The following is a 13771-nucleotide window of genomic DNA, read 5'->3' on the forward strand; positions in this document are numbered from 1 at the left end:
ACTAATAAAAACTTGTCATTTCCTTCATGGTTAACAACGTCTTCACAGAAATACTTTTGCTATGTTTGGTTTCATTTTGCGTCACCGGGGCTTTTGGCTTCCTGCTGAGTCTTGAAACTTCACTCAGGAAAGAACCCAGCTGTCGCCGCTGCCTGGCTCGAGTCCAGCTTCTTCAGAATAAAATCACTGTTGGCTAACGACCAAAGGTGAGCTATTCCTCCAAGGTTATTCAACCTTTTCCACAGTTCCCTTTGACACAGCGCCAGAGTGCATGAAACAGCCTCAAGGTCATGCAATCGCTTCTAAACTGTTTACTTTCCAGCAATGAAGACAGAAGATGAAGACTCTTCTTTTATCAAATCAAAGAACTCTATTTTCAATTAAGCTAATCAAAACAATGTTAGTCAATAATACAATGTGATCGATCTGTGAAATCACAATATTATGATTAATATGTTTGAATAAGGAATATGACTTAATCTAGTTCACTAGACACGCTGATACACGTAAGGAAAACAATCACATGACCTGTTGCTGATCCAATCAGAGCCTTCCTAGTCTGAAGCGTGGCAGTCTCTGTGGTGTTTATAAATCTGTCAGTTTTGATTCGTCCAGAATAAAAAACATCCAGATTAATAAAACAGTCCCAACGCCATCTTAAGTTCAGTTCTCAAGATCTCGTTCTCAAGGTCCCATGAAGTTCACCGCATGCTAAGTGAAGTATTGGACCGGCCATCTGTACTTCTCTTTTTAAGCTGAGAACCATCAAGCTGGGAAAATCTGTTGTTTTGTGAACCAAGCAACTGTACTTTTCAGAATAAAAGCTGAACTCGCTGACCCAAGGAGGGTCCCCTTTTTGACGCTGTGAACCACCCGTCGCTTTTAACCTGGAGACAATCCAAGGACTAGTTTGTCGTGCTGTGACGCTGTACCGTTGGCTCCAGTACCGGAAGGAATAACCCAGTGTCCACAAGATGGATTTCATACTCAATATGAAATTTTAATGTCTTGTGGTCCTTAATTAAGTGTAATTAACACTCATTACAATGTTTTTGCCTCTATGTGCTTTTTTTTTTTTTTTTTTTTTTACTTTTGGGAAATCTTCCTATGAACCACTGGGTAGATCTAAATGAAACTAGATGAAAACATTGGTTGCATCTTTATAAAATATTTGACCTTTTGGAGGGAACCTGATTTAGCAACTTGTGGCTTTTTTGTTGGATAACGCGTGCCGTAAGTGCAGAACGAATACTGGGCTGAAATGTCCTTACAAATAAAAGGGCGGTCCAAAATACGTGTTCGGATACGCGGATCCATTTATTAAAGTAAAAAGGCAGAAAAAATAAAATCAAAACTCAAAGAATATCGATGCCTACACTATCCTGCACGGTCAAACTGTTTGTCTCCGAAGCCACACACCTGTTGCTTGATTAGGTCACCTTTAACCTCCAAGTAGAGCCACCCCCAGAGTGCCCTCCGCAGTAATTGGCTCCAACAGCAACTAAACACAAAACTGCATCAATTTTCACAGATATCAAGTCAAAACCACATCCTGATAACTAGATAATTGACCAACAGCTTTACACATCAGTTTATCTTACTTTATCATTTGAAATGAAAGGATGTGGGTGATGGGCATTCCCTCAAAGGATACTCGGCCTTTAATTTGGTTGATTTGTATGAATTCCAGTGTCCCGTGGAAGCGGCGTTTGTGCTTCGACTTCTGGAGCTTTTCTCCTTTCTGCTCTGCTTGGAGTGGAGCTCAAAGGAAAGACTTGACAAAGCTCTTTTTTCATTTGATAATTTTTTATTTAATTCCAGTAATTGGAGATAAAAATAATTTGTAGAAATTGAATTCTTATGTTTCCAGTGTGAAGGTTGCCGGTTTGAATCCTGGCTGCGACCTTTCTGCTTGAAGTTCTCATGCACGTGTGGGGTTTTCCCTGGTGCTTCAGCTTCCTCCCACTAAACAAAAACATTAATTTCAGACTAAATCATTCCTGAGTGTGATGCTGTGAGGCCTCTGTAGCATAAACGTTAAAGAGCAAATTACCCCTACCAGAGTATTACTCCACTCCCACTTCCTGTTTGAAAAATGCAACAAATGCTGTTGCCTAGGAGACCGAGAGGGCGGAGCCGCTAACAAACACACACACACACACAGGCTCACAACAACATTGTGACATCATATGGTACCAGCTAATGTTCTAGGGTACCTTTTAGCCAATATTTAGCAGATTTAAATTCAAATGCAGTGCAGAGTTTGTACCTGACAATGGCAAAACACTGACAGTTTTAGGCAGAAAATTAAAATTTTAACTAAAATGCACTAAAGTGCAAACCTATGGACTACACGTGTCTGCAGCACGATTAGACACGCATTTATATAGTTCATCAGTTAAAAAAAGGTTGATTTGGGGGTGACTTGCTCTTTAAATATTTTATTAAAATCTTTCAAGGACAACATAGTCTTGTACCCAAAGTACTTTGCTTTTAAAGGAATATATTATGCAAAATTGACATTTTGTAATAACTTTTTTTGCTAACTCAAATAACTTCTTAAACATGTTTTGTATTAACCATAAAACAATTATAACTCAAGCAAAATTGTCATAATATGTCCAGTTTAATTGAATTTCAAGGTACATGAATCTCAAAGTGTCAATGACTTCTATAGAAATGCAGACCCATGTGCTCTAGTGATAAGGGACACGGATATTTTAAGATGTTTTTCTTACAATGTACGAAAAAACAATTAAGCCGCATTAAATTTAGGGAATCAGGCGATTTTCTCACATCAATTGTTTTTTCTCATAGTTTTCTACAAAAACCAAAAAAATGTTCTGTTTTTATTAAAAGTTGTATTCAATGTGAAATTAAAAAACATTCAAAATAAAATGATTGTGGGTGTTTTATTCAGAGAGAGAAGCAGGAGAGCTGGAGCACTCAAATGAGTATAAATGTTTTAATGGTGGAAATCACTAATTTTTATTTCTTTGTTATTTCCACCATTAAAATATTTATACTTAATTGAGTGCTCCAGCTCTCCTGCTTCTCTCTCTGAATGTCCGGCAGCTGGATGATGCGCAGAGAGTTTTATCTTCTGCTTTGGAATCAGTTGGTGCCAACTTTCCATTCCACAACATGCAGATATTAATGGGGTGTCATTTGTAAAGTCAAACGGTCAAATACATTTATAAATTTTAAAGTTCCTGACTAAATATTTAGTTACCAAGCTACATATTTAAAGGTTGCTATAGAGCACGAACACCAAAGCGACATCTAGTGTGTGGAGGTTGTAGTTGCAAGAACAGAACGAGGTTTCCAGCCGTCGGAATTCCAGGTTCGCTGCCAATACGTAAAATTTTTTATTTGTGTCCATCTGATGTGGGCTTCCCCTAAACTAACTCCTGTTTTAGATCTTTTATGGTTGCTCCTCTTCTGAGAAGAATAAGGACATCTTCTGGGCTCAGAAGCAGCAACTTGACTTGCCGAGTCCACCATTTCCAAAGAACCTGCCTTGCTGTGCCGAGTGGACTGTTTGGCAGCCCTCAATGGTGCCCTCTACTGGCTGGCAGATGTAAACATAAACCCAGTGTCATGCCTGTCAAAATAAATATTTAATTAGTTTTTATTAAAATATAGCTTTATAGGGAAATACTGTACCTTCATTCTGCACACCTCTAAATGTCCCATGGAGGTGTACTTTTTTAATATATAGGTTTTATTAAATTGTTCCATATTCAACCTTAATATTCAGGTTTAGCCCCAAAATAAAAATTTAACTGGGATCTAAATACATTTAATTTGGAGCTAAATATTTACTTTCCAAAGTAAATATTTATTTTATAAACTATGTGTTTATTTAATAAATATTTAACTCTAAATTAAATATTCAGCTTGCCTATGGACAAGCACCATCTTACATTGGTGATCTTCTTAGTCCCTACACCCCCAGCGGGCCCCTGAGGTCCAGTGATCAAAGCCTGGTTGTGCAGCACCAGGCTAAAGACCAAAGGTGACAGATCATCTGCTGCTGTGGCCCCCAGACTCTGGACCTCTCTCCCCCTGAGCCTGAGATCAGTGGACTCAGTGGTCTCCTTTAAAAGCAGCTGAAGACTCACTTGTTCAGGCTGGCTTTTGTATGACCTTCTTCACCTCTCTCTCTTTATTCTGCTCTCCCCACCTATTCCACCTTCCTCAGGATCCACTGATTCCCCTCTTTCCTGTTCACTTTCTCTCTTTCTTAACATTTTTTAATCACAATTGCCTATTTTTGCTCATTTTAATATATTTTTAAACATTTTCTAAATGCTTTTTTATATTTTTACATTTTTTGTTTTTGTGAAGCGCCTCGTGATTTATACTTTGAGAGGCGCTATAAAAATGATATTTTCTTCTCCTTCTTCTTCCTACTAAATATTTAGTTGGCAACTTTGACATATTTAATAAAATGAATAACATGGTGAGAATATGACTTTGAAAAATTCTCCCATTTTCTTTCTCTCGTGATCGGCTAAATTACCCAAACGATGTTGTTAATTTGTGTCTGTTTGACTTTACAAATGGCCCTCGTAGATCTTTAACCAGTTTCTGCTGGTTTGGTGAAAGACCTTTCACCTCGGTACCTTGATATTAGACTAACTGAGAGCAGATGTTTGGCATGAACAACAGCAGCCGACATGTTGCAGCTTTATGTTCCACATCAGGAAGCATCTGGGTGCTTTACTGTTCCCAGAAACGCTGCCTGCCGCAGCTGGGATAAAGGCGAGTCTCCTTCGCGAGAAGAGGACGAGAATAAAAGCGAAAATATGACGCAGATTCCCGGTATGTGGATGCCAGTTCACCCGATGTTTTGATGCTGCGCTCACCCTGTGCGTGCGTGCGCGCGCATCTGGGACAGTATTCCAGGGAAGGAGGCGAACTCTTTACTGGCACGTTCCGTGACTCATGCGTGACTCATAGCACGTGGGTGGGAGTGAGCTGCCCATAACAGTTTATTTATCTGTATTTTTAAAGCTTCCAGCTCCGCTCCTGGAGTATCCAGGCAGGTAAACAGTCACGTGATTGTCTTCTCCGAATTACAGGCAATAAGCTCGAGTTTTTACGGGAAAAGCGCCGCATTCCTGCATCCCTGCAGGCTGACAACACATGTAAATGATGGCAGAAAATCCCTTCCTGGCAGGGATTTCTCCCGGCTTCACGTCAGGGCACATTTAACCACTTCAAAATCTGAATTCAACAAAACAGATAATACTCATAAACACAATTCACCTTGAGAAACAAACGGCCCTAAACAGAAATCTGCTTACTTTTGTTGCCTAAATAGCCCAGATGATGTCATTGTGATGTCATCAGGATCAACTTGGCTGAAAGCTGAATGTGTTTCCCACAAAGGAGAAGAAAGATAATGTGTACATTTTCACAAATGTGACCCATTCAGCAAACGACATTTAAGAGAAAGGGACAGGAATGATAAATGAAACAGTTCATATTTGATTAATCTGGTCTGAACTCTGATCCGAGGTTAGAGTTCAGTGAGTTCAAGTCACTCTTCAACCCTCAGCTGTTCCATCAACTCTTCCTGCTGCGTCATCATCCGGCTTCACGTAGGTTGTCACGGAAACGGTTACCATGACAACCGGTGCCTGTAAGTGATGCAAGTGTTTTCCAGGTGCAGGGAGAGTGTGGACCGTGGACGCAAAGAGCTACAGAGGATTTTACTGACAGTTGATTCCCAAATTCAATGATGGATTATGTTTCCCCGTCACAAACCACCCCCACACCTAATGAGCTGTTTCCACCTAGGGGCCTTGACAGGTAAAAGAAAAAAAAGTCAGGTGTAAAGGTTGAGAAGAGTTCGTGAACGTGATTAATACAGAAGTTTAAGCGGTCGGCTTCATTTTTGTAGCTCTGTTATGCATCTCCCCCCTCTGCAGAAAGGCTGCTTGAAGATGTGAGTTTGAGACTTGAAGATGGCTTCTTTAGCTGTTAAATTCCATATTTGGATCAAAAACTGGAGGGGGGGGGGGCATTTCCACTGAACAAGTGGAGCAAGGCTTTCATTTCCATTGCAGATTCTGATCTTTACTTCTGTTACATAAAAATACATGAGCTCACACTGTTTCACTGACAAGTTCACTGAGTGCACTGTTTTAACTTGGCAGCCTCATTTTCTAATCATCGGGCCACAAAGCTGCAGTAAGACTGATGTTCTGGTGTTTTAACCGATTACAAATGCATTTAGACAAATGTTTAAATAACTGCAATTTCTAATGTCTTCAAAGAAATAATGTCACTTTTCATTTAAGAAACTTAAAAGAATCTTAAACTCACTTATACATTTCATCTTCTGTTTTTTTTTTTCTTTGGGTGGGGGGTTCTTTTGACTTTTTAAAGGCCTGAAGAGACTGTGTATAATTACCCTGGCAATAGGGGGCCAGTACATCCCTAAATCATTGCAAGCAAGCAGTATTTTTGTGTTCGGGTAAGACCTTACAACGGGTGGCCTTGAGGGTCAAAAATCCCAAGGAGAGCAACTTCAAGCAAAATGACAAACACATGAGACTCCATTTAATCACTGGAAACGAGAAAAGTAAATGTGTAAAACAACTTTTATTAATGGTGAAAGTTTTGCTTGTTACAAATCAGTACACACGTTTTGTCCTCATGGGCTCCTGTAGACGGAAACTTTTAATATGGCGTCGCCCAGAGACTTAGATCCGCTCCAATGTATTTTAGACCCGATATTTATGGTTTATGTTACAAAGCTGCCAATATTTTCAAAAACCGGGCATCATTTAATTCATTTTAAACAACATTTTGATGGTAATTTCCAGAGATTAATGGTTAAAAAAAATACACATTGTCACTTTAAAACAACACTAAATAAATTTTCTCATTACTGCCCCCTACTGGTTGAAAGCAGAATTACAACATTTGTAAACAGCCCTGCCACTCCCTGCTGTGGTTACCGCTGACCCCCGGTCAAACACACAGGAGTTCAGCACCCCTAAACCTCAGGCCAAACGTGCCTTCTTACAAGTCCAATAGCAACAAAGCCAGGTCACCATCAGTCCATGACTTTGAAGCCTCCTTCATCTCCCTCAAACAGGTGTAGGCCACGCTGATGTTCATTCTGGTTTTTGGTCTTTGCTTCACCTCCAAAGACATTAATCTCTTACCTTTACTTCTATGCTCTGTCATTATATAAAAAAGATATTTTCTTCTTCTTCTCGTGCATTTTTGCTTGTGTTTCTTTCTTGTGCAAACCAAAAAAGCTAACTGCTAGTATTTATATGTAGGAGGCCATTTCCGGAGGCTACATATATTAGCTACCAGCACTGTAAACAGCTATTGCCATGAAGCAGGAAGAGACTATGGCTCTCACTAGTGTTCCTACCTGAACCACAAAACTTTTAAATGCAGTTTCTGGTCAGCAGAGGGCCACTGTCCAATGGGATGTTGCTCAAGGTTCTTGTTCAAGAACCACTGAACGAAGTTTAAAAGCAATAGCTAAAGTGTTTAAAATGCTGAGTGTTGCTTTAAGACCATTTTTCTTCCTTTTTGCAATATTTACAATGAGTGGAGTGAATGGGCTCCCAGCTCCATTAATATGTTAGTCATCATGTTCCAGTAAAATGAAAATGAGTGTAGATATGCATGTTTTCATGAATGTTGCTGTGTCTGAGGAAAAAAAAAAACAAAAATAGACAGTACAATTGCCATGTACTACAGCGACGTAGACCTGCCACCCACACAAAATAAAATTGGAGCAATATCACGTTATAACATCATAACTTTATTGTTCTAACAATTTGATTTTCACACCCTTACAATATAATATCAGGTGCGTGCAATATAAATATATTGTACGAACGTGAAAGTTTTATTGTTGGAACAATACAGTTATCAACCTAAAAACATGAACATCAGAGGCTCCTTTAAAGTTTTTACTTTAAAATACTTTTGTAGCTAACTTCAAGATTGGTTTTGTGTAAAATCAATCATCTTACCAGTTGGGCATTGCTTTCTGAATGTTCTACAGGATTGATGAGTCAACGGTTAGGCTAAGAATGAACAAAGACTGAAGATGGAAGAAATACACTCTACACTCGGATCAGAGCAAACTGAAGCTTTTCCATTTACATTGGGTTGACATAAAAATCCCATTTAGTGAAAAACTAAAACACTCATTTTGTCTTACTTTGATTAAATTTGCTTTTGCGTAAAGACCTGTGGTCATTTGGATTAAATAATTATTTACCTTGTAAATGTTTGGTCTATAATTAATTTCCTTTTGATGACATCTTGTCAATGTAAAATTTATTACTACATCTGTCAGGTACTCCAAAAATATAAACTGATTTTTTTTAATTAGGAAAAAGTAGTTCCTCCAAAATTTTACAATTGTCTAAAATCCCACAAAATCTTTAGGACCAGTTTTGTTTAGGAAAAGGGAGGAGATCATATAAAACTGTAAGTCGCCTCTGTCAGTGTGCCCCAGGGCAGCTGTGGCTACATAGTAGCTCATCACCATCAGTGTGTGAATGGATGAATGTGTAGTGTAAAGCGCTTTGGAGTCCTTACTCTGAGAGGCGCTGTACAAGTGTGGGTCATTTATCATAACAGTAATAAACAGTTGAAACATCTAGAAGCATCTAGAAGCTGCTTCCACCTGAAACTATACTACCTCTTTGTTTTAACCATCGACATATAAATATTTTTTAATCGTTTTAACAGGGTGTTTCATTTTAGTATTTTGTAGTTAAGACATTTTTAATGTTTCGTTAAAACGACATTTGACTGAATAGAAAAGCCAAGGAGATACAGGGTCTCATGGGGTTAAAACAATTAACAGAATAAGAATAATTTATGGTGTGCACAAAAAAACTTTAGATCCGTAAGTCAAACATGAAGCATTGTGGCTTTATTGTATTTTATTTCTATTTAATAAACGCATAAAACCGAATAAAATAGAATAAAGTAATTTAAAAACATCAACCTCGGTGTTTTAACCCTCCTCCTCCCTTCTCTGCTCTCCTTTCGAGCGCGCGCTCTCCTCCCCGCGGACACGCGCATTGGGGGCTCGGCCCACTACGCAACAGAAAAGGGGCGCGCCCGCGCGCATGCCGCGCGCTGTCCAGTGTTGATGTGTCGCAGATTTTAAAAAGTGAAGCAGAGTTGGAGAGGAAGCGCGGACGCTCAGCGGAAAATCACCAGAACTCTCGCGGCTTCGGTGACACTTCCACGGCGGGTTTTCCCACCATCCTTCTTCCTCCCGCAACTATTTATATCCCCCGCAGCGCAGAAAGCGACGCGTCCGACCCTAGCCGCGTCCTGTTGGAGCAGCGATGGAGCTCTCATCTATAGGAGACCAGGTGTTCGCAGTTGAGTCAATAACGAAGAAGAGAGTCAGAAAGGTAAGAAGCACCTCTCGTGTTACACTTCATTTAACTTAAATAAGTTTCACCGCGCGCCCGTGCACAGCAAAACAAGGTTACGCTGTTTGGCTAAAGACGCTAAAACTAGCGTGTTGTCTTAAGAAACTGCGCCAAAGTTCAGCGCTAGTTTCACCGCGCGAGGCGCATCCTGTGTGGAGCCCGAGCTGCTGCAGCATGGCCGTGTTATGGAAGAGCCTACGCAGTTATACTAAAACATTACAGGGGGTGTAGTTTGAAAGCAGTGTGTGTGTGAGGTGCTGCTACGCAGTTAATAGTTAATTTTAGTTCCGCGAAACTGCTGCGTAATATTACGTGATGCTGAACAAAGTGCTACAGGTGCTCCTGGACGTATGGCGTCATCATGTTTGGTGGTAAAACGCAGCAATAATCTGGCCGTATTAAAGCCAGTGGGTTTGATCCCGCAGAGAGAATAGCGAACCCGTGCCCTCCGCATGTACGCGGGCTACTGTTGTTTTCATCTGGGATAACAGTTTAGGACCTGGGCGTTGCGCAACACCTTCTTGTTTACGTGTTCCCGAGGCCCCACCTATCCTAGCCACCGGTGTAATGTTCTAGAAAGTTCCCTCACGTTGCGTTGTGGAAGCCGGCTCATGCAGCGGGCACGTCATCGCGATGCGAGAGAAAAGCTGCTGCGTGATGAAGCCACTCGCCGCACGGCCCCACTGTCATTGACGTCATCCTATAGGAAAGAAAGTACGCGAAAAACTCCACGAGCCTCCCTCCTTTCCTTCGATCCACGCTTTTAAAGAGACAGACCTTTATTTCTGGCACATAACAGCTGTGTGTGTGTGTGTGTGTGTGTGTGTGTGTGTGTGTGTGTGTTACAATAGAGGGTGCATTTAAAGGGCAGCTGGAGTAAGTGTGTCGTCGGCTCTGGGTGACCCTTTGTCCATCTCTCCTCAGGGTAATGTGGAGTATCTACTGAAGTGGCAGGGATGGCCCCCAGAGTGAGTAACATCTGACTCATCATCTGCTGAGATCATCATCCGTTCAATATAAAAGCAACAGCAGAGCTTTAATCTGCTCCTGCGCCATCCATTCACAGACCAATAACCCCTGTATGTGTTTGTGACCTATAGGTACAGCACGTGGGAACCAGAGGACAACATCTTGGACCCTCTCCTGGTCCTGGCCTACGAAGAGAAGTGAGTGATTTTGAAAGTTCTATTTGCATAAAAACCTCTTCTTTTTTTTCTGTTTCCTTTTTGAATTCATGCTCACAGTTTCTCTCTGCTGGACCCCCCCCCCATGTTTTTTCTCTTGCAGTCAGGAGAAGATCAGATCTTTGGCCTACCGAAAGAAAGGTCTCAGGCCCAGGAAGCTCATGCTGCGGGTAGAGACATGCTTTCTCATTTTTAGAAATTTCTTGACCCACTCAACTATTTAAATCCGGTTATATCAATGAAAGCACAACTGGATTTAAAGCAGCAAGAAATTATTTGCTTTTTTTGAAATTCGTATAATGTAAGCAACACATCCTGCTGTCTGTAGAGTCCCATACAATTTTAACTGGGTGCCACTGAGCATCAGCCAATAGCGTTGGTGTATTTATTACCTGAAGGCCAAAGTGCAAATTACATACAAAAAGAGTTTTTAAAGATTTTAATCCAAAATGTTTGCTGTAGTTCCAATTATTTATTATCAAACTAATTTGAATACAAATAAAAAGGCTGACGGAAATTAAACCAAATTTTTGTTTACAGATTTAATCATTTTTTTGAGTTCATTCTTCTTTTATTACTTTTACTTCATAGAAGTTAATAACCAAAAAGTATTTTTCAATTTTCACTACAAAATAACAAAATAATATCAAACATTTCCTTACTCTGATGAACCCGAGTCCTGAGGGGGAAACCGGTTAAAAGCGGTTTAGCATGAGAACATTAATGTTCACACGTGTGTTCTCTGCCCCTACCCCTACCCTTCTGATTCTGTGTAGTATAATATTTAGTCAGCCTGCCGAGTTTTCCTGGCCCCGTCAGTCAGATGATGTTGGAACTGGTGGAAACTGGACGGGTCCTGTTTTGTTCCTTTACCAGAAGCCCCGCCCACCAGAGTCAGCTCAGCAGTAAACAAAGATCTATAGGCAACTAACGCTAAACACCGTAGCTAAATCGGATTTGTGTATTTCACTTTTAGCAGCAGGTTATTAAACTCGGGCAGATTTGCCCCAGATGATGTCATTATGTTGCATTTTTAATATTTTGTAACCGCTTTCTTTGAAAGTGGCGTTTCTGTTTAGTAAGCTAATGTTAATGGAGGAAACCGGTGGAATCCTGTATTGCGTAAACAACAGTAGTCTTAATGTTTTGATTGTGTGGGACTGTAAGTAGCAACAAGTAGCAAATATTTCTCAAACGTTTAATTTGTCAAACCCGTAGTCGGGTGAGTGTTCGTCGTTTTAGTCTGATCACTAATCAGCAGCAACAGAAAAGCCGATTTCATCGTTGATTTTGACCTGAAAGCAGCAGATCAACTTCTGACTTTGCTGCTGTTGCAGAAACTGAAAGTAAATGAGATGGATTGCTAACAGTAGTCTGTATGTTGGTTTCACTATTATGAAATGCAGTTGTGTTTATTTTTAAAGTCTGCAAATCCTCTCAAATCTACGTTCTTATGAATTTGTTTATTTTTAAAAAGTGCTGACATAACAAAAGCTAACGAAAAAACATGTTTGGCAGAGAACTTGACCCTCCTATCTGTCAGTCCGTTTTTGTTTATTCATTCACTTCCTGGTTTTGTTCTCCACCAGAACATCTTTGCCATGGACCTCCGCAGTGCCAGCAAGGATTCGGAGAAGCCCCCCCCTCGCCTGCGTCTGTCCCTCACCAGGTCCATGAGCACAGACGTTGAACAGCTGTGCCGTCGTCCAGCTGGGAGGAGGTACAGATCGAGGATGACCAAACTAGGGTCCAAACGCTCGTCCTGCAAGCCCATCCATCTCCAGAAGAAGAAGCTGGACTCCCCGCTGAAGCACTGGGGGGAGGCCAGTGAGGAGGACAGGCCAGAGTGTGAAAGTGCTGCTGAGGAGAAATGTGAAGACAGCTGCTACGGTCAGTTTTTAGAGCCATTGACCAAAATCAGAAGCTTTTATTTTTGTAGGTTGACTTAAATTGGGTTTCTCTCTCAGGTCATTCAGAGTGCAGCTCACCACCCTTCGTGGAGCGACAGGACTTGGACGTGGACGTGGAGAAGGTGGACGACCAGCTGACGCCCATCAACACAGAAATGTGGACCAACACAGCGGACGGAGGGACGACTGGGACGTGTCAGATATCTGCACACGAGCAGCCAAAGGACAATGCGTTGGCCTCTGAGGCCAAACTGGGAGATGCGGTGGTTTCCCTGGGAGACAGGCTGGATTTTGACGGCGGTGAGACGGGGGTGGAGGCGGGCTCAGAGTGTGAGACGGGGGTGGAGGCGGGCTCAGAATGTCCCAGCGTGGACAGCATTCCTCGTGAGAGAAGCAACACGACGTCGGTGATTGTGAGGGTCCAGGACTATGCCAGCACTGGGGTAAAGGTGGAGGAAGGGAGCGCCAACAATCAGTCGGTTACCATGGCGACGTCAGGCCCTGCCGAAGAAGAACGTCCAGAGAAAGTGATCGTAACAAACGTGACTGTGAACTCGCTGACGGTGACGTTCGTTGAAGCCGACGGGGCCGAAGGCTTCTTTAAGGGCTGCTGAAGGAAAAGGCCGCAGCTCCGGATCACCAGAATTCAACTCGCCACTCGTTTAGTCCTGCGCGTAAAACGGAAACGTTTACAGATGTACCTTCACTTCCTACTGAGTTCAGTAAAGACATTTACCAATGAAAGTGAGTGCTGATTTTATCATTTAAGAGGAAGTCTGGTTGCTCTCCTAAGTGCTGGAGTGACCCGTTGAGATCGGGCCGCCGGGTTTCCAGCCAGAACCGTTCGCGTAACTACTCCGATGCAGTTAGCCTTCCGTAGTGCTTTCCAGCAGGACGCCGGTCCCAGATCTGTCCTCGGGGTGGCCGGTTTCAGTCGCTCCTCTTTCTTACTCGTACTGTTTTGTAAACGTCGCTCTTGTTTCGTCTTTTGGGTTTCTTTGCACAGAGCTAAACGCATGCCCCGCCTCTCGGTGCCGCTCAAAGGCCCGTCCTGTGCTTGTCTGAGCGGTTTATTTCTGTAACAAAAGAAATGCAACAAAGGCGGCGGATGAACGCCTCTGATGGAGTTTTGCATTTCAATGAGCTTGAGAAGAAAGTCATGATTTTGCCGTTTGTCCTATGAAATGCTTCCTGGTTCTATTTTTGTATCACCAAGCGATGGTCGACTTTTTAG

At 41.7% G+C, this 13771-nt stretch overlaps 1 protein-coding gene across 1 annotated transcript; it reads left to right on the top strand.

Annotated features, from left to right (window-relative positions):
- Positions 1 to 9207: 9207 nt before the first annotated feature.
- Positions 9208 to 13281, top strand: cbx7a (chromobox homolog 7a). The gene is made up of 6 exons (XM_015945377.3): positions 9208 to 9422; positions 10368 to 10411; positions 10544 to 10609; positions 10731 to 10797; positions 12217 to 12517; positions 12595 to 13281. The coding sequence occupies exons 1-6, from the start codon at positions 9354 to 9356 to the stop codon at positions 13149 to 13151; spliced, it is 1104 nt and encodes a 367-aa protein (XP_015800863.3). The 5' UTR covers positions 9208 to 9353; the 3' UTR covers positions 13152 to 13281.
- The last annotated feature ends 490 nt before the right edge of the window (positions 13282 to 13771 follow it).

The sequence above is a fragment of the Nothobranchius furzeri genome, chromosome 12 (genome assembly GCF_043380555.1).
Source record: "Nothobranchius furzeri strain GRZ-AD chromosome 12, NfurGRZ-RIMD1, whole genome shotgun sequence".
Taxonomy (NCBI): domain Eukaryota; kingdom Metazoa; phylum Chordata; class Actinopteri; order Cyprinodontiformes; family Nothobranchiidae; genus Nothobranchius; species Nothobranchius furzeri.

Excerpts from the sequence above, each read along its gene's own strand:
- cbx7a (XM_015945377.3), top strand. The coding sequence starts at position 9,354 with ATGGAGCTCTCATCTATAGGAGACCAGGTGTTCGCAGTTGAGTCAATA. Across the intron at positions 10,610-10,730 it reads GTCCTGGCCTACGAAGAGAA|TCAGGAGAAGATCAGATCTT; the intron begins GTGAGTGATTTT and ends TTTCTCTTGCAG. Across the intron at positions 10,798-12,216 it reads CCAGGAAGCTCATGCTGCGG|AACATCTTTGCCATGGACCT; the intron begins GTAGAGACATGC and ends GTTCTCCACCAG.